The sequence below is a fragment of the Cariama cristata genome, unplaced genomic scaffold (genome assembly GCF_000690535.1).
Source record: "Cariama cristata isolate BGI_N322 unplaced genomic scaffold, ASM69053v1 scaffold1804, whole genome shotgun sequence".
Taxonomy (NCBI): domain Eukaryota; kingdom Metazoa; phylum Chordata; class Aves; order Cariamiformes; family Cariamidae; genus Cariama; species Cariama cristata.
This window is the reverse complement of record NW_009614459.1, coordinates 41,864-63,165: the sequence shown is the minus strand read 5'-3', so window position 1 is coordinate 63,165 and position 21,302 is coordinate 41,864. Positions and strand designations below refer to the sequence as shown.

The following is a 21,302-nucleotide window of genomic DNA, read 5'->3' as shown; positions in this document are numbered from 1 at the left end:
GGGCAGTCTTTTATGGGGGAGAAAATGTTTTATAATTTTCGAAGTAGTTATGAGATAATGTTGAAGCAAACATGACTTCCTCTACTTTGATTCCACTATTGCAGTGAAATCTCACCACTTCTTCAGTGAAGAGCCATGGGGAATAATGGATTAATATGGTCTATCTAGGACAGACCTAGATTTGCAAATCTCAAATTTAGCCCCTTGCTGTTTCGAGTTTTATTTAGTCTTTGCCAGCTAACGATACTGCATACAGTTGCTAGGAAAAGAATTGTCTAGTGATTTGAAATTTCAAAATTCATGCTATGAGAATAGCTTCATGGAATTAAAAAAGAAAGTGTTTTTATTGGCATATAGTATGTTTTGGTTGATCTTGAAAGATACTGTGCTCTTTATATTATGCTGATTTTTGCATTGACTTCTGATTCAGGATAAGTGCATCTAAATGGCTGTTTTTGTCTGGAAGATTTATACCTGATTCTGTCAAGCGGTGGGAACTGGGAACATGGGATGCAACAAAAGTAACTGCTAGATGGTTTTTCAGCTGGGGAAGTGGACTTATTTCCTAATTCTTAAAACATTTTCTTTCTTAATAGGACGAACGTACAATGATCTGAACCAATACCCTGTATTTCCGTGGGTTTTAACAAACTATGAATCTGAAGAGTTAGACCTGACCCTTCCAGGCAACTTCAGAGATCTTTCAAAGGTATGCTTCAATTCTGTTAAAGACAGTCAGCCAGCCCTTTTAAGAAGACCTTTTGGTTTATATCTGTAGTCTGGTTAAGTTAGGTCTTTATCTTAAAGTCAGAAAAATCTGAAATAGACTTTTCTATTTTAGAATCGTTTTGTACTGAATCTCTACATTATGCTACTTCCATGTCCCTGACTTTTCTATTTTAGAAGCATTTTGTACTGAATCTCTTCATTATGCTACTTCCATGTCCCTGACTGATCTCACTGCAAACCTCCCAACTCCTCTGTACCTTCTGACTTACAGATCACGACTGCATCAGACCAGTTGATCTCACTAATTGTCTCCCTTAGTTTATGAAAGCTGATCCTTTGGAAATAAAAAGCTTGGACTAATTTGTCACTTTATTTTGCAGTGATTAGATGAGTAATATAATAGCAGCACCTCCTTTTGGTTTAATAATTATTCAGTAAACAAGTGTTTTGTATTTTAGAGCCTGGAGTATCTGGTCCCTGTCATTATTTGTGGCTTTTGTCCTCCAACTGGACTTGGGCAGTTAGTGCTTTATGATAATACAGTCCCTCGTATTTGTTTCTTTAATAGCACCAGACTGCTATCTATACCCAGCTCTGGTACTCTGACTGTGTCAACAGACTGGAGAGAAGGGGTGTCCTGGCCAAGCATAGCAGAAGCATATGGAGGGCTTCTACTTTTGGCCAGCTGGCATAAAGACAAAAAACAGGTCTTGAAACTGAGTTATGGGAAGTATCTTTCCTAGTTCCTATCAACTAAGAAAGTGTATGTACTTTCTCACCAGTGAAGGTGGGTAGCCTTGCAACATCCCCAGCTTGAGGTTTCTGTTGTCTGGGCATGACAGCTTTCTTGCATCCTTGCCACAGTTCCTCAGCCAGGAGGGAGAAGTTGCTCGTACAAGTTGAATGAGGCTCAAAACTGTAGGAGGCTGTGACTCGCTGACTTAAGGAATGAGGCTGGAGAGGAGAAAATGAACCCCAAGGCCTGTTCTGCAGCCCTGTGCTGCAACCCCTGCTTTCCCTTCTGCTGCTGGCCAGGGATGAGAGTTTCTGGGGCTTCTGCCTTTAGAGCCTGCTTTGCTTTCCTCCTCTTCCCGCAAGCACACATCCCAGGCGGCAACGGAGAGATCCCACCCTGCGTATCTCACAGTCTCATATCCCCATTTTGCAGTACCTCCAGTGGTATTGTGACCGTTCCTGGAAGCGTGCTTTTAGTGAGACTTCCAAAATAATTTGAGTAGGACTTGATGGCATAATAGTAGATAGAGGCACCTAAGTTTCCTCACCCTTTTTTCTTAGATAAATAAATAAATAAATAAAACCAGGAAGTAAACTACATTCACAGCATGTCTCAAATGTAAACAAATTGGTTGAGACTCTACTTACGTTATGTAAAACTTTTGATCTTTCACAATATTATAGGTAAGTTTCACAAACATGTTTTTCAGTTCTGTAACACCGTTGTAATCTGTGCCAGGAACAATAAAAGAAGATCCACAGACATGAGTTAAAGAAAGACCAGTGATCATCTTGCACTGGTTGTTCCCTAGCATATATAAAAATATTTCTGTTTTAGAACTGTTTATAGTGATTAAACCTTTCATTAAGATGCTTACACTTTTCAAAATCGCTCAAACTCACTTCTTTTTAGTATTAATAGCACTACGTGTGGTGAAGTGCAACAAGATTAGGCAATGTCTCATGAGACCTTCATTAGGTACTTAGTTTTGGTTGAATCCAAATTTTTATGGCAGCCTATTAAAGTATGTAATTGCTACAGGAAGTAGTGTGATAGTTGAATAGGTAGGTTTTCCTCATGAGTTAGTAAACACTCATTATGGAATTAGTGCTTGTATAGCTTATTAAGTATCACTGCACTCCTAATAATGCTCTCCCTTGAAAGGAAATGTAAAATCAAGTCCCTGGTTATTTATATTTCTTCAAGAATCTGTGCAATGTGCACAGCAGTATTTTGCCTGAGGACCTTTTCTTACCCAATTTGATAACTTCATTCTCTTATTCAAAAGCTACCAGCGGTTTCCTCTGGCAAAGCTGGGGTTTTGACCGCTAAAAAAACGCCTACATAGAACTAGTTAAGGAGAATGGTCTTTCCTTTCTGGCAGTATCTGGGCTGCATTTATCCCATGGATGTGTGAGAAAACACATGTGCAATCTGTAAAGTGTTGTGAGATCCCTCAGGATAAAAGGGGTGTAATTGTCAAATTTTTCCGGTGTTTCTATATAATAACATCTGATAGGTTTCATTTCACAATGGTTTTAAAAGGAAAAATAGATTAATGATTTTTTGTAAAAGGCAGTGGCCAGTTAATATGAAATGCCTTACTTTGTGCACTTGGGCTGTTATGCATTACTTGCATCCTGTTTCAATTTCTGCATTATCAGTAAAAATCTTCAAAATCAGAACATATCCGAAGTATTTCCTTGGCAATTCTGTTTTCATTTTCCATGTTGTCCTGTATCTGTAAGTAAGCCCCTTCTTTCCTTGTTAGGGAGGTGAATCCTGAGTAGCCTAGTGCTTAAAAGGAGGAGTTAGTGATTTATTGTTCACGTTATTGAACCGGGGTGTGCTGTCAAGGCTCCGGCAGACCTCTGGGGCAGGCACCAGTGTCCTTTCCATGAGGAGCCACTTCCTTCTGTCAGATTTTACCCTGCAACGGAGAAATGTTCCTGCAGGTTTGATGGCAAATCAGAACCTCCAGCTAAGCTGTTGATGGATAAAACCTCCTTTGTCAGTTCCTGACCTTCTGTCTTCCTGCACGTTTGCCCTCCTTACGTTTCACACAGCCTCTGTCCCTAATGTTTAGTAAGTAATACCCCTCAAACAGTCTTTTGAAATTATTTAGAATTCTAAAACTATCACGTATGTGATAAAAGCCCACAAGAGCAATAAAATTAAAAGAGAAACCACCTATCGTGCTTTGTTTTGTTGGTTTAAAATAGTTTTGGTAATTAAAAGTAGATGCTAAAGCTAACTTTAAAAAAAATAATTAACTTGTGTATTATTGCACAAAGTTCATACAAAGCTGCAGTGTCAATTACAATAATTGACAGTACTTCTTTTGAAATATTTTAATCTTTGATTCCCAGGCTTTCTGTATAAAATATGATATACCACCTTTGCGATATCACAACTCCAAAGTGAACATACACAAATGCAATTTATATGTTTTGTGGAAATGAAATTAGATGTGTTTGGTTTGCTTACCATGTCAGTGACAGAGTTAAACATAGGCCTTTTGCATTTAGCTCAAACTTAAATATTTACATTTCTGCAAAGCCATCTTGAACATGTAACTTGTCCTTTCCTTCCATTCCATTTTATTGTGCTTTTTATGTAGTGCTCCTTAGTGTGGTACTTTAACATTCAGATACTGTTTGGCCTCTCAGAACAATTATATTTAAATATTAGTCTGAAAATTCCTGTGCCTTTTTCTTTGAAGTGTTTGGAAATTCCCCTATCAAGACTTTTTTTTTCCTTTTACGTATAATTTGAGATTTAAAACCAGGGCCCATGGGCATGGAAGGTGCTCTAGCAGTAGGATATATTGGGCCTCTCATTTGATTAGACAGCGTAGGCTCAAGTTTTATTCATTACATATACAAGGTTAAAGGTTATATTTATTGTTTGACAGGATGAAAAGCTAATGAAAGAGGCTGTCATAGATACATAGATTATCTTTTCACTATCAAACCACTAGGTGATCTGCTTATTTTCTTCTTTATTGAGATTTCCTTTGGAAGAATACCTATGGTATTAAACATTAGTACAGGAAACGTGTATGCAGCCCTTACTGTACACTGAGTTTTGGGGGGTTTCCACACACTTAAAATGTGATATGGTTTGTTTGTGCAAAATTGTATGACTTTTACTCCTAAATTGTAGTGAATGCGTGGTTTTGACATGCTGCATTGTCCCTGCTCATTAAAGTGTAAATGGGAATTTCTCCTCATTTACTTCCAGTCATACATCCTGTTAAATAAAATGATTTCTTCACCAGGCAAAGTAATACTAATATTGACATGTGTATGAAACATCACACGCCCATTCATTGAGTGGAAAAAATTATATTTTGTTAATATAGAAGGTGTTTGACTGACGGGTGGTGATAAGCATAACCACTTTTCCTTATTACTGTGCCATTTCAAGAAAAGGAAGTGATAAAGCCCCAAGGCTTCTAAATGTAATAATGCAAATGAACGCATCGAAGTGTGAATATTTCAAGGTAAACCACACTTAATACTTCTAAAAATGTGTATGCTGTGGAATGGAGTTTATGGGTTTATCAAGAGCCACTCTCACTGGAAAAATTAAATCAATTTCTGTAGCTTAAACTTCTCTCCTTACCACACACAACTCTACCGTCAGAAGAAAAACTAGTTTGATTCTCATTTGGTTTAAGCCACACAATTAAACATATTTTCTTAAATAAAAAGTTCCTTTACTGAGTGAAACTCTGGTACTTTGAATCAGCCGGAACTCTTATATTTGATAATGTTGATATTGGTATGCTGAAGAAAAGCTGTTTACCAACTTGGATAAAATTAGAATTTATTTTTAAACTTTAAAGTACTATCCTAAGATGTCCTACTTAAAGGTTGTTGTTTGGTGTTTGTTCTTTTTTTTTTTTTTTTTAATAATAAAGCAAGCAGTCAGGAAAAGCTCAGTTTGTATTCTTCCAGAGCCAAATAAAGCCTCACTTAGGATTTCTTTTGTGCCTAGCTACAATTTTGTGCAGTACATTACAAAAATAAAAATAAAAAAAAGATAAATAGATAAGGTAGCTGCTGCATGAAATAGAGTCAAGATAAGCAGAATGTTTCAGTGGCTGGATAAATAGGATGCTACTTTCACTTCTGCTCTCATGAGAGAATGTAGTTCTGTGAAGATAGCTGGCAAAACAGTAAATATTACATGAGCTAACATAACATGTCCAGTGGATATAAACAGTAGATGTATTGACAATATACTGGTTCAAAGGCCAGATGTCTAAAGAGATTAGCCAGATAAAAAAGAATGACATGAATAGCAGTGTGGTTTTAATGTTAAAGTAAATACTTACTTTATTTTTAAATGGAAAAAGAAGCATAAAATAAACTCAAACAGCGGCTTTTAGTACATCAGAAGTGAAGTGGCTGAATAGGCATTGTCATACAGTGAGTTGTTTTGCTTGGAGTAAAGAATATCTTCTAAAACCATTTTATGAAAAGTTAGCATTATTTGATATGAGTCCTTATAGAGGGCTTTTTTTTTTTTTTATGAGAAGACAAATGGTGTGTTTGGAAAAAGCACTTTATAAAACATTATAGAAAGAACTTTTTATTTAATGTTCAGAACAATTTGTTTGGCTCAAGTTCAGTTTCAGCACTAGTCTTATGGTTAAGGTACTGGACTGACATAATACGTGGATTGAGCTTTGCCTTTGTATTGTTTGTGAAAGTAATTTGCACTAGTTTACACAGCAGTAGAATCTCATTGGAATGGAAATAATTATTTTCTTCCATTATGTGAAGATAGAGGGTTTGATCCATAAATAAAATTTATCTCCATTTTATAGCCATGGTATCAAATTAAAACTGTAGTAGTTGAATTTCTGGACTGAGAATGGCCCTGTAACACCATAGCCACCAAAACTCCATATACCCTACACACTCCACAAGAAAAGTGGGGGACTACCATTACTGTAGGACTTGTCATCTAGCAGGACACATGCCTCATCAGAGTAAAACTAGTTGAGTTGCTAGTTTGTACAACTGAGATTTAAAGTCTCTACAGAAAATGCGTGTCTTTACTGAAGGATGAGCTGTTACCTTTTCTTTGGGTAACAGCATTTTGCCATACAGACATTAAAAAACCACTAAGGAAGCCAGTGGCAGACCTCTCTGAATTTACTCCGTGTTATTTTGTTTACGGAACTTTTCGCTTTCAGAGAATTCATGGTCATTTGGTAGACACAAGCTGATCTATTTGTGGTTAATCAACAAGTTTTTAAATTACACAACAAAAAAATGAGAGATTTGAGCACTTTCCATCAGCATTTTCAATGTGTATAGTTTCCTACGTCAGGGGAGGTTTATGTCCTTTCCATTAATGTGCAGAGAAGTGGTTCACATAGGGTTCTTCTTTACTCCACAGAGATGGAGAAATGGGGGATCAGATGTTCCTTGTATTTCTTCACCACAGACCAGAGATAACTGATGTAACACTGAACCAGAAGCTGCAGAGATGTATGAGCATGGGCAGCTCCCAGCTCTCTCTTCCCCGCGCAGCGCTGCATCGAGACAGCTGCACTACTTCTGAGATTCCAGTTGTCATCTCTGCATAAACGGTGCTGTGTTTGCACGCCAGCCCCTCTAGAGCTAGCTCAGGGATTTCTAGCACACCTTTGTCTTGCAAGCTATGGTCATACCTAAACAGTTTACCCAGGAAGACTAGAAATCTTTGTGGAATGACAGAAATGAACCTATATCTCCTGAATCCCAGGCTACCATCCAGATCACTAGTTCATCCAATCCAGGATCTGTTCTGAGAAGTCGAGGTGAGACTTTCTAGCTGAAGACAAACTCTACCTCACCCCCTCGTTTCTTTCTTTCCTTCTCTCTGAGGCAAGGAAGGATAATTTCCAGAAAAGATTCCTCCCAGAGATTTTCACATGAAAATTTCCATACCATGCAAGAAGAGAGATGACTCTCATGATATTTCACTTTAAAGAGTCCATTTTATTCAGCAGATATTTTGTGCATTTCAGCATTTTTCTTCAAATGAATCCTAAAGCAATTGAAAGAAAAATGGATTCTGACTCTGAAAAGAATATTGATGAGGATGAAGGTAATCTTCAGAATACAGCTTCTTAGGTTTACCATTTAATAAATAGAATATGTGTCTTCTGAAAGTAGATTATCTTAGCTACTTGTGCAGGCATTTTTACGTGAAAATGGGAATGCACCATCTTACAACCTTCTATCTTTTATCTTTTAAATGGAAATAACACTTCTCTCTGAAGAACCTAGGAAACATCATGGTGTGTTTGCATTAGTGTTTTATGTGACTTTGGAAAATTATTGTCAAGCTCTTGAGAGAAACTATCGTTTTCATGAAATACAACAGTGTGTGTATGTATATATATTTTAAGAGTTATTTAAAGCTATGGGTTAAAGCATCATTAAAATTTTGCTAGTCTATAAAATAAAATACCTTGTAATTATTTTTGAGTATCAGTTCTGCCTCGCAGTTCTTGTTACTGTGATCAATTTACAGTGAAGAATGAAAACATGTAGCTTATTTGATGAAAGACATCTGATCAGCTTCAAATATATTTTGAAAAGCCTGGAGTTTTGATTTTTAATCTTGCATTAATCACCATATCCCTTCTCTGCTGTGCCTTTAAACATATATGTACAATAATACTGTGACAGATGATGCCTCTGTCTTCCATAGCCTCAGAATTCACCGCAGCGTAGGGTAAGATGTACCTTCACAGTGGAGAGAAGAGATATTCTCAGGGTGTTTTTCCATTACAAAATACAGTCTCACCGATTTGTCTGCCATTTTGTGTTTCCTTCTCAGAGGGGGTGAACGTTTCCTCTTAACAGACTAGGGTGTGAATTACTGCTTTAGCTTTTGAAATGTGCAGTTGGGGACTAGAATTTGTTGTGCTGGAGAAGTGGATGCACAGTACCTTAACGAGGGTGGTGTCAGCAGGTCCCATGCAGTCCCCAAAGCAACCCAGAACCCTGATATAATTTAGCAAAGTGCACATATATCTGCACAGTTTGTCAGTCTAACAGGAAAATAATGTCTTTTAATAATTTACTCTTTCAAGGCAGTGGTTGAACAACAATTTTTATATATTGGCAACTTATAGGCTATAATAATGCCAACATGTTTCCTGACAGTGGCAGGATGCATAACGAAACCGAGTATAACAAAAATGCAAAAAAATTTTTTTTCTTTTTCCAGTAGTTGGGAAACAAGCCTGGAAAGCGTTAGGGAATGGCTCATACTTCTTTTTCAAGAATGTTTTTGTCAGGTCTTGAAGTGCAATCTGTACCAGATAACACTGATCCTTAGGGATTACTCATACATTTTACATGTATGAGAAAGCTATTAACATCTCCGTGACACAGCAAAGTATTAAGCATCCAGTGTGTTTCACGTGAAAAATATTGAAATCATGATGTTTAAAAATGTAAGTATTCATCAAACACTGCTATTTAAAAACAAACTCTAACATGTAAAATTGGAAAACATCACGTTCTATGTCAGCGTTTTTAACAACCGGCTCAAAAAACATAGCAGCACTGAAGGAAAAAAATACTTGTAGATTTAAAATTGTTCAGTTATCTACATAGTGTAGTAAAACACGTTGATTTGACCTTGTGCTGGTATTTCCATTCCAAATGACTTTGGATTTTAACTCATTAGAAAAATTGTGCAGCGGAATGAAATGAGATAATACCTGTTAGCATTTTGAAAAGGGTCAAAGTCCTTGACTATATGTTTGTTTTCAAGTTGTAATTTCCTTAATAATATCAGTTCTAATTCTTAATTTTTGATTAATACAAATCAATTAGTCATTTAAAATTATAATAAGTTTATACAATTATTTGGTGTGGAAGTGTGCTCTCCTCTAAGTATTAAACTCTCTGTGTTTGGTTAATTTTCCTACAAAAGCTAAAATCTGAAACTTCTTTGTAGATAGATAGTAAGTACACTACTACTACCTCATCTGGAAAAACAGATTTAAGATCACTTATATATTTCAACATTTTAGTTAGTTTCTGTTGTATTTCCTTTATCCCAGTGACTTTTGTATCACACAATAACAAATACATTCTGCAAAAAAAATTCTGAGATAAAATGGGTGAAAAAAAAATCACAGAAAAGCATGTATCCCCTAAGTAGATGCATCGAAACCAACAGTTCCTACTACTATCTTACATTTCTTTTGGTTTTTTACCTAATTTCTATAGATTGTTAACTATGCTTAGAATGGGCTGTGAATTTCTGAATAATTTCCAAATTCTATTGTTTTTTTAGTACAAAGCTTGTTTGTTTTCCTCAGTAAAACATGGCTTTGTTCAGTCAGAAAGTACATCCAGTCCTGCAGGACTATGCATGGTTTTTAAGTATTTCTGCTTAGGATCACCAGACACCATCAGCAGTTCCGCGTGAAATCTTTTCATCATGCACTGTGCATTACAAAGTATCCTGTGTGAGGAAAAGTCAGTTTTCATTAGCTGTGTGATTATAGTGAATGACAGCAGCAGAAATATTAGTTTGGCCTCAATGCATTTTAAATGCAGTTTTAGAAGTCTATTTCCAGAACAATGTTACTGAATTAATTGGGAAACAACTCATACTTCAAGAAGGTCTTGAAAGTTTGCAGATGTGGATCACTTATGTTTGTCAATTAAAATAAGGAAAGTCATAAGACTTTTAGTACACAAAGCCTTTGAAAAGAGATTCTAAAATTACAGCAATCTGAAGGGATTACTACAGGATGGAATGAGTTTGGTTGCAGAGTCTCCTATGTAGAGAATCTTAATGCAGAATTAACCTATGACATATCAGACATGCTACCCTTCAGCTGGTAATATATTTGACCTCTTATCCCATTGCAGCCTATTGGTGCTTTGAACCCAAAGAGAGCAGTCTTCTATGCAGAACGGTACGAGACGTGGGAAGATGATCAGACTCCACCTTATCATTACAACACCCACTACTCTACATCGACTTCTACATTGGCTTGGCTTGTTCGTATTGTAAGTATTTCTGGATCCTGGTTTTCATTAATATCTTTATCTACAGCATCTCTTCTGTCACTTACCACTATTTCGATTTTTTTTTAAAATGAAAGTACCTTTCTGTCAAAATCTTATTGTTCTTATCTGCCTTAAAATCTCAGGAATTCTCTAGGTATACTATGTATACTCATTTGTAATGAACAGAGGGTCCTTCCTACCCAAACAAGCTGAAATATATTTAGACACAAAATTGTGCTGGTGTAAGGACACATACGATGAAGAAAATCCATCTAAAAGTAAATCCATCTAAAAAAAAGTCTCTAGACAATACAGAAATCTGATACTACTCATACATTTGTTTATTATTTTCAGCTAGGGACAGATATAAACAACATTAAAGAAAAACCTTTCGTAAAAAGCAAATTAAACTGTGCCAAATTGAGAGGGGAATTATAGAACCAGTTTTATATTAAAGCAGTAGGGAGTAATATTTTATGCAAATGAACTGTGCTTCTCAAGGAATTAATAACTTACATTTTTCAGAAATGTAAAAACATAGATTCTAACTTCAAACTGCTATTTCAGTTCTGGAAACCTCATGCTTAAATTCTGTCCTCAAAATCAGATCTAGGGAAGGGGCCCAAACTTCAAGGATAGTATGAATCTGAATTCAGTTTACATCTTAACACAGTGAATTACAGAAAAAGGAGTGTTGATGAGAGACTTAAGGTTTCACAGGGAAACCTGAATTAATGAAAAATTGAGTCAGTATGTAATTACTGAACTAAAACTACACCCTGCCAATAAAAATCTGTGTATTCTAAGCATGTTTTGCACACAACCAAGCAAAGCAGAGCCGCGCAAAGCTTGACATCTGAGTTTATGCTCATCTCAGCTTCTGTTAGACATGTCCTGTTTTTCTGCTCAGAAGAGAAGAATTCATGTGTCTATGAGTTCAGGGTATACTTCTTCTTAACCCGTGGGAAACTAAACGTTGATTACACTCCTGTATGGGTGATCACTGTAGTCCTTTTAAATGTTGCTAAATTATTCATGTACTGTGAACACATTTTATGGTTCACATGTGCTTCTTTGTTGCCTTAAAGTATATTAAAAACAGTGGTTTTATTTGCATATTTTTCTATTAATTTTGGCTGCTGTTCAACAAAAGATCCCCTCTTGCTAGCCGGCAAATTCTTAGGTCTGAAAGTCTGCTTACAGGCTGAATGTACAACACACCAAGGAGTATTCATTTCCTGTATTAGGCTAATGCTGTGTCATTTTTACTACTGTTGTTTATGAAATACTATAGGTGTTCTTGCTCTCTTTCTCTCCTGCCCTAAAAGAGCAAGAGAACAAGGTCTCTGCCTTCACGGCCTTGCAATATAGACCTGACAAATTACATTTGTTACAGCAAACAATGTATGTGAGAATATAAAAGCAGAAAAGAAAAGGAAAAGCAGTGCTTTCCAGGGAAGAGATTACAGATGGCAAGAAGGTGAAAACAACAAAGGGAGAGTTTAAATACAGGACCACACCTAAACAGGTATTTTTAAGATTATTTAAATAGGAGTGACCAGCAAAGAAAAGCAATCACTAGTGGGAGGAGACAAGAGACATGTGAGGGAGATGGACGTGGGGAAAGTTTAAAGCTCAGAAAAGGGAAAAAGGAAATAAGGTAATGAGATAAGGTAAGGCTGCATATGGAAACCCAAAATAAAGATTTGAAAATAAGTGTGTATAGAGACAGGAAAAGATTATAGCTATGGGGATTATAAAGTCATAGTGATCCTTAGAGAGATTTTTTTGGCTACAAAATAAAGGATGAAAAATCCTAAGGGAGAAGATTATGCCAGTGAAGTTGATAGATAAGGCTAAGTCAGATTTCTGGAAGTTAAAGTAGAATTTCTTGCTCATTAATTTCTTGAGCTAGTGTTTGGGTATGTGTTTGTGAAGAAGACTGTGTAAGAACATTTTATAAAAGGTAAATTACAGTTTAGTCCAAGAAGAGGAAGGTGACAATAAGAGATGCAGAGATTCAGACAGAAAAATGCTTTCAGTATTTTAAGAGATTGGAGAAGACTCAAGGGAAGAGATGTGTTACAGTAGAGCTTTCGGTAGAAAGTGACAACTGAGAGTGAAAGAGAGGAGCGGAAAGTAAAATCATGGGAGAAGACTGTGTACACCAAAGAATAAAGAAAAGGGAAAGAAAAAAGAGAGAAATGGAGAGAAAACAAACATGCAAGCGAGCAAACAAAAAAGCTATCACAAAAAGTATACTGGGAATGAGATAGTCTAGATAGAAGCCGAACAAAACAGTACAGAGCAATGGGGGTCCAAGGGGAGAAACTGCCTGCCTAGACCTTTGTGTTGGAAGAAACAGTAGTTGCAGTAGGAAAGTAAGTTTGAGCTACTCTGAACTATGTATATGTAGAGTTGTGTAATTGCCACAAAACCTTAACATTTTTTTTGAATCTTGCTTTTTGACTTTGACAGATGCAATCTGGTTCCTGTCAGTTCTCTTCAAAACATTGCTTGTAATATCATATTTCTGAGTCAATTCTGTGATAATTTGCTCTCTACTGCTTTATATTTCCCTATGGTGCTTTCTTTTATCTGATGTATCAGGCTACTTTTATAAAAGGCAGTTTATGCCTTAGCCTCAGTTCTGTCCTGTTTATTGGATTTTGATATCATCAATCTCTGCCTCTGTTTTGTCATTAATAAATTTTTCACTGATAGTACAGTTTTCTCTTGCGTTCTTTTGTGTACTAAGTGTCCAGTAAAAATCCATCTTTAAAAGTGACCTATTTCATTATGTTTTCAAAAATACAACAGTGGCTTATGTTGAATCTGCTGATAATTACAGCAAATGTAATAATTTTATTATTAATTTTTATTCCTCTTCTGGCTTTCATTGTACTTAATAGAATAGGGTGTAATCCTTAACTGAAGCTATGAGCTACTAGCGCATCTGCAAAGCTTCTGTTTGTATTTTCTATGAGGTGGTTGTACAAGTCCAGGTATGCTCTGTTCTCTTCTGTAGGAATGCTAGGAGACAAATGAAGGCAGTTTTAGGATAAGGAATGGTTCAGCCTCACCAGGCCGTATATCTGATTCGTTATGGTCACTTTTAGGGGTTATACAGCTGACTCTGAAACTCTCCTAAAGCAAGATGCACCCTCTTTCTGTACAGCCCCCTTCTCCCACACGTACATGTGTGCATGCATACACTTATATGTGAATTGAAATTATAATTCTTAATTTACCTGTACATGTTTATTTAAACTAATCCATTGTACATTTCAGACCACTGCATCATGCTAGAATTCTGAAAGGTCAAGAAACATCCTCTAACCACCTTCGTAAGAAATGAACTGAGCCACAGCCTAGAAATATTTAATACTATAATTACAAATGAATCCTACATGATCTTCAGAAATGTTAGGTTTATATCCAAAATCAACTCTTTCTTGAAAGTGGTCAGCTTTCTTTCTAAGTTGAGGGGTAGATTAAAGATTAGATAGCTACAGAGACAGATAATGAATGTGAAAGTCTACTGTATTGTTCAGTCAGGTTAATAACGATGATAAAAATTAACAGAGAAGACCATGATTTATATAATATTGCCTTCCCCTCCTTTGAGGTGTTACTGAAATCAAACCATGGTTAAACATTTTTGGACATGACACTTCTTTAGATCTAAACCCGAGAAATTCTACTTATTCCATAAGAGCCAACATCACCCACAAGTTTGTTCCAGCAAACAGAATAAAAGATATTCTGGAAAGGGATGCACTGTTCTGTTGACACAGTTCCATTTTTGTATAAATGAAATTAAATATTCATAGTTTATGGCTAGGTGACCTTACCGCCTGGTTCAAGAGTAATTTTTTTCATGTGCTTTCTGTCAGAACCACTGAATATTTAAGTTGCAAAAGGCTGAATAGTTTAAACTAAGAATGCTACATCAGAGTGCTATATATACCAGTGACTTGAATGTCAACCTGAAACATAGACAGAAGAAAACAGAAAAGTAGACAGAAGAATGAATTCTGGCTTGAATCATGTATAATGTGACTATCAGCATTGTTTTCAGATTTTTAGGTGAAATAGGCTAGAGTTATGGTACAATTGGATGCTTTCAATAGTTGCTGTTGAAGAAGTGGTGTTTGTGTGAATCAGTTACATCTTCATTGAAACGGAGACCAGTATTAGAAAGCAGGATTCTCTAACGTGGTAGTCAAGAAGTTTGTAGAGAAAAATTGGTTTCCAGTTTCTGTTACAATGACTAAGTACTTGTACAAGGTAGAAGAAATTCTGGATTTGTTATGAGTCAGGTCTGATTAAACTGAAACCTGTTTTTAGTGAGATTCAAAGGTGAGGAGAACTTGAAAGCCTCTTGTAAACAGAAGTGAATCTGAGTTTCCTTTTTCGTAGATCTGAGCAGGACAGTCACGGATAGATCAACCAAAAAGTGTACGTCACTGACAAAATCCCGAATACTGTCTTTTTCTCCTCTTACAAATGGCTGAAAAGACGGTTTTGTTTGACATGACATGTCTTAGAATGACACAACCCTTCCTTCTCCCTCCCCTACTCCCACAACAAATGAATCAAATGGGCCTAGGCACTGCTAAAAGGGGATGGAGGGAGAGAAGTGCTGTCGAATGGAAAATTTACTTGTTCCCACCGCTTGTATTCATCGTAATCAAGTACCCCACGAATTTCTCTTCTTGTTGGCAGTGAACAAGGCGTGAATTTTATTCAGAATATTAGGGATGAGATGAGATGGGGTTATAATGAAAACATTGTGCAGCTTTATAGCTCTCACAGCAACAAAACCTTTACATGAAATGACAGTAATCGGTATCATAGAGTAACAGTATTTAAATGAGTATATTGAATACAGATATGAATTGTATTTATATAATATAAGCACTTGGACTTTCCAGAGAATAAAAATTACCTTAAAATTATGTGAAAGGTCTGAGATAAAGCAAGTGAAAGCTCTGAATTTCTGCTAAGGATTAAAAATCCAAAAAGATAGGCAAAACAGGTCATAGCAGGATAGCATAATAGGGCACCCTGTAGTGCTCAGCTATTAAAAGTTTAATCCTTGATTATGAATTTTATCGCTTTTGTATATTTGTCTCAGATGCTTAAAATAATGTTGTCATGGAATTTTGGATTAATATTTTTACATAATTTATTGTAATGACATCATTTTTCTGTTTTCTGCTTTTTAAATCCATCAACTGCTTCTGATTTCAGAACCTCAGCAATGACCCACGGTCTGCTCCACAATGATATGCACAACAAATTACATGTATCTTATAAAAAAAAAAAGTGATAGATAAGGGTTGGTAGAAGACAGAATTATTTCTGCTCAGATCAACAACATACAAAGTTTTGTGGTATGGGTAAGCTAGAAAAATAGCATAATTTGCAAAGATTGCTATTGCAAATATATACAGAGATTTGGGGGAGGAATTCAGTTAAAACAAAAATAATTCTAATCATAAAAGAATTTATGTAAATTTAATGTTAAACATTATAATATTAATAGAATTTTAGGATAAATTAATATAATTCAATTCCTGCATATATTGTTTTCTGTTTGCTAGCTCTGGATCTGAATCATACACTTTTTCATTTATGTTTTATGTGAAGTTCACTATATGTGGCACTGTAAAATCTGGACACATAAAAACTTAATTTCTTTTCTTTCAGTATTTCTGTTCATTGTGATACTTTTATGCTGCTCACCAAGTTGAGCTACTGTTAAATTTTAATATTCACTTTGCATTATAACCCTCTTCCTCACTTGCCACACTTTTTCAATATTCATGACTGCAAAGTCATTCTGCAATAGGAGTTAGGGTCCTCCAAAAAGAAATGATACTGTGATGATTTTGTATTTAATTTAATTATTTCTAATTAATTATTTGACACATATTAGGATTCTCTGATGGGAATAAATGCACTGATGAAAGTATATTTCTTAGATTGTTACCCGTTCTTTTGAATGTATCTTTTTAAAATAAATCCCCAATGTTTTAAGAGAAAAAAAAAAAAAATGGAAAAAATCCTCACCGTTCAATTAGCTGTAGAATGTCTTGCATTATTGTGATGAAAACAATTCCATATTTGCACCGGCAGACACTGAAAGTTAAAATACTGTCCCTGGCTAAAACAAAACAAAACAAAAAATCTTTGTTTGGGTATAAACAATTCCCTTAAGCCCAAGGTGCTGGCATACTATGAAGACAATAAGAGAGATATCCCATTCCTTCTCATTTAGAGATAGAAATGTAGAGTTTTTCTCGTCTTTGAAAGAAAGTAGCCTGTGTCGACTGTTGTGTATGATAGAAAAGAGTAATTAGGAAGACATGTGGAGTGAAGATTAGAGAAAAAATGGTCTCTGGAAGTCTGATTTCCTTCTTTTATTTTCCTCCTCTTTTGGGATTCTTTCACTACCTTTGCATCCATGCTTTCCTTATTTATATTTTAATTGCTCTCAGGTGCTACAGAAGATGAATTACTTCACTCTTTAATCTTGTATAATTTAAACACAACATGTATAATGTGATGTAATTCCCTCAAAATTTCTTTCTTAATGGAGGAGATCCCTGCTTTGTTCAATAGCTTCAGAAACGGAAACAATATAGAATAAAATTCAAATAGTGGATGTGTAATACTGTAATAAGAATTATGATCTGGTGATTATGAACTACTTTGATTAACAAAATTTCCAAATGGTCAGGACATGCGAGGAAATCAATTTGGGTGTGAATTTAACAAAAGGGACACTTTTTCAAACATTCCCCCATCGGACTTTGGCAAAGAGGAGCAAGTAGTTTCCATCCATGTGGACATTTTGCCAAATACTAGTTGAATCAGAAAGCTAACGGAGTGGTGCTGGAAAACCAGGGAGTTGGCAATGATCTCGGTGTTCAGGTTCTGCTGTCACATTAAGGATTTGGTCCCCTGTTAACTCCTTCCCTGCAGTGGAATGCAGTGATACAAAAATGAGTTCTCCAGACTGTCTGACTTAAGCTCTTCTTACTCAAAAGTTAATAGCTGTCTCCATTTAGTAAATATTGGGATTGTGTTTTCAGATAGAATTAGAAAAAGTAAAAACTCCTAAATATTTTGTCTCTCTACCTCTGCCCCAGAGTAATGATAAAGCTAGATACCCTGTAACCATAATCTGCCTCATAATGACCACAGAGCCATTCTGCCCACTGTGAGGCAAAGTGGAACCTACTGAGGTCTTTTAAATTAAACGAAAACAAAAGGAAAATCCAGGCAGAGGGTTTTGTAAGATTTTATTTTGGCATACCATTTTATAAGAGGTAAACAAAGCATGGTAGTATAAATAACACAGAGGGTGTTTATGATGGTTGCAGTGAAGTAGGCAGCCATTGTGCACTGGAACTAAGCTACATAGGTCTGCCACAGATGCGTAATTAGTCTTATGGAAGAGTGAATATATAAAATAACCTTTCCTGCCAGAACTCAAGATTTATGTGTGCAAAATGTATTCGTGCAATAAATGTACTAAGATATTCAGTAGAAATACCCATGCATAGATATAACTATGAGGTGCCATATTTTTCTTTAATTCTGCCTTTATGAAATATTTTGATCTGCAAAAGTAATTTGGATTTTGTTAGAAACCTGCTGCATGATTCCTTCTGCTGTTTTCTTAATCCATCTTCATTTCATTGACTACAGGAGCCCTTTACAACGTTCTTTCTAAATGCAAATGATGGCAAGTTTGACCACCCAGATCGAACCTTCTCTTCAGTAGCCAGGTCTTGGAGGAACAGCCAAAGAGATACCTCAGATGTGAAGGTGATATATATATTAAATGAATTGATAAATGTGCATTTTCATTTATTGTATTTTGGTTTATGTAGGGACAAAGAGGGGTTTATATTTCATATCTTTATATTCAGTACACTAGGTATAGTTTAAATAAAAGGTAAGTGTTACTAAAGATTATTGTTCTAACAGAAACAATCAAAGATTCTTTGAAGTTCAGTGGACAAAAGGTGTTTTGTTTTTAGAGAAAAACAACCTAACTGATCTAATTTAGATCAGATAATCAGGAGATGGAGAAAAGCCCAATAAATTGTTCTTTCCTGCTGTTAACTCAATATTTGGCCCACTCCATAAAACACAGCAGGATTTTTTTGACCTTAAAGTGTCATATTGTTATAGCTTGCCTAGCTCTGGGTTTGCATTGCCTGGGGCAATTAATAAAGCATTAATGACAAGACCCATTTAAAATGTTGGCTTTTCTGTACAGCTTTAGCTTTTACTTGAATGTGCCTGGGGATATTATGCAACAATACACATTAGATTAAAACAACTTCTACACGATATACAGAAACAGCCGGAGAGCGGGTGATTTTACTGTTGTTATTCCTTACCTATTGTTAAATACAAAAGGTTATTGTTCATATACATGAGACCTTATCAGAAAGAAACCAAAACCTGATAGTATTTTGAATAATGTGGTCCTTTCTTAATTCTCATTTTCCAGTAATAATGTAAGCAAAGGCTCCACTATACAATTAATTGCGCTTTTTTTTTTTTTTTAATAAACTTTATTTTAAGTGAATATATCTCTCTTCTGTTTTGATACTGTGACTCATACTAGGAAATGCTAAAGTCAAGGTCACATTAGCATTATATTTTTTACTTAACTTGACAAAAGAAGAAGATGTAAATTTGTTGATTTGTTTTTGTCCCAGAGCTCCTGTTTGCAGAAATATTCCAGCAGTCTCAGAAGTGTATGTGGACAAACCATGTTGTTGTTATTCAGTTACTAGTTAAAATAACAGATTGTAAATTGTATGGCCGTCTTAACATAAAGGAGAAAATGCTTTTTAAAGAAAAGAAATTAACCTAAACCTCTTAAAACCCATTTCATGTTTATTTATGCTCCTCTGGATAGCATTTTAAGTATTATCACAGTTACCTTTGTAAGAAAAACAAAGGAAATTTCAGAACTTGGAAGGAATTTGAGTTAATATCTACTATATTTGAAATGTAGCCATTTCTTCAAATCCCAAGTGCTGACATTTTGATTTTTCCCTTTCAATGGAATCTGGTTTTCCTGGAATTCCACCAGAATATCTAGGAAAATAGCTTCCTAGGAGTGGGGCGGAAAAAAAAGAGAAGAGCCTTAAACTGAGGAATAAGGGAAGACAGTTGGAAGTGACTGTAATCTTCTTGTCTGGCTTTAGTACACAGGAGGAGGGCAGTTAAAGACATGAAGGCATTGCAAAAGATAAAGAAATATCTGTGGACAGACGGAGGAATGGTATTCAACTAGGGTATATAATTAGTGAAAGGATTGTTCCTAAACGAGCAACCCAAGGAGTTATCAGTAAAACAAAGAACCGAAATGTTTGTTTGAAAATACCAGGAGTCTTGTGAACCAAGTGGGGTAATTTAACCTGCTGCTGCCAGCTATTGCAAGAATGCGGAAATTATGGAGGGAGAACAGTTGCATTACAAAATGTATTTGTATTAAAAAAACCCAAGTTATTAAAATAAAACAAGTATTAAAAAGATGCTCAAAACCAGATACACACCTCCAGAAAAGAAAGACAAAAGGTGAAGATGTGGGGTAGCTATGTACTTTAATGGCACTGAATATGAAAAAGGGAGTTGGGGTTAACTTGGGTAAAATAGGAACAATTAAGAGTCAGAGTTGCACTGGGGGAAATACTCTAAAATAATGTATTCTAGAATACATTTGGAAGTCTGCCGTAGAACCACAGAGTCAGATTTAGACATATATAAATTTCTGTTATGCCATTAGAAAAAGAAATACTACTCAGAGCTAAGTCATTACAGAAAATCTAATATGGGAGGCACAGATGAGGTATGTTAGCCAATAAATGTTTTCTCCGGATAATCCCCGACCTGTCTGTTCAGGGATACTTTAGGGATTAAAGATGCTGTTTAAAATGTGGTTTTGTTAATTAATGAAGATACAGGGAAGGTGGCTTTAGAAATTAACCTTGAATTGATTTATTATGAGTTGATTTAGCTTAAGATAAAAATAGATAAACAAAAGCAGAATCAAAAATAAGCTGAATCTTTAAAGGATGCTAAAGCAAACAGAAAAAGTTCATAAGCTATCTAAATAAAAAACAGCAGTTAAACAAAGGTAGAAATGAGAGGCGATTTTTTAATGTGTTTAATACCAGCATTTAATGTATTGCACCATGAAATTAATTTATTGTATATTAATACAAAGCCAGTACTGGAATAAGTCTACTGAAGTACCCTTCAGTACCCTAAGCAATGTATGTCAATGCATTGCTGTTTCGTGTTCAGCTTGACAAGGAAACTTGAAGATCAGCAGGATGGCAGAAAGCTTATAGTGAGAAGCTATATCCTTAGCGTTATAGCAACTAGGATATCTCATGGCATCTAAATTCCACCAGAAACAGTCTGATTAGTCGTTCATTTGTTTCAGAGTTCCTATGTTCTTGGGGAACACTAGTTTTTGCTTTTTCCTCATTCAATTTTTAGTATGTATTCATGCTGGATAAGGCAAATTGTTAGTGCTTTCTTTGCTGAGAACTCGCTGGCGGAAATATGTACCTGAACTGAAGGGACCCATAAGAAGAGCAGCAGATGTGTTTAAGGAGTTGGACACAGAAAGAAAAATGTGTGTATGTGTGGGGTAATTAATGTCTAAAAGTGAAGACATAGTAACATAAATGCTATGAAATATGCAAACATTTGAGAGGGAGAAGAATTGTTTGTCAGGGAGCAAAGAG

General features: G+C 35.6%; 1 protein-coding gene across 1 annotated transcript in view; it reads left to right on the top strand.

Moving 5' to 3' along the window:
- The window catches only part of LOC104156604 (neurobeachin-like), a gene marked incomplete at its 3' end in the record, with an annotated part of 78,378 nt that overhangs the window by 16,008 nt on the left and 41,068 nt on the right, over positions 1-21,302 (top strand). Inside the window, exons 4-6 of the mRNA XM_009699400.1 lie at positions 597-709; positions 10,369-10,509; positions 18,232-18,351. Coding sequence (XP_009697702.1) covers positions 597-709; positions 10,369-10,509; positions 18,232-18,351 — 374 coding nt within the window. The remainder of the gene's footprint in view (positions 1-596; positions 710-10,368; positions 10,510-18,231; positions 18,352-21,302) is intronic.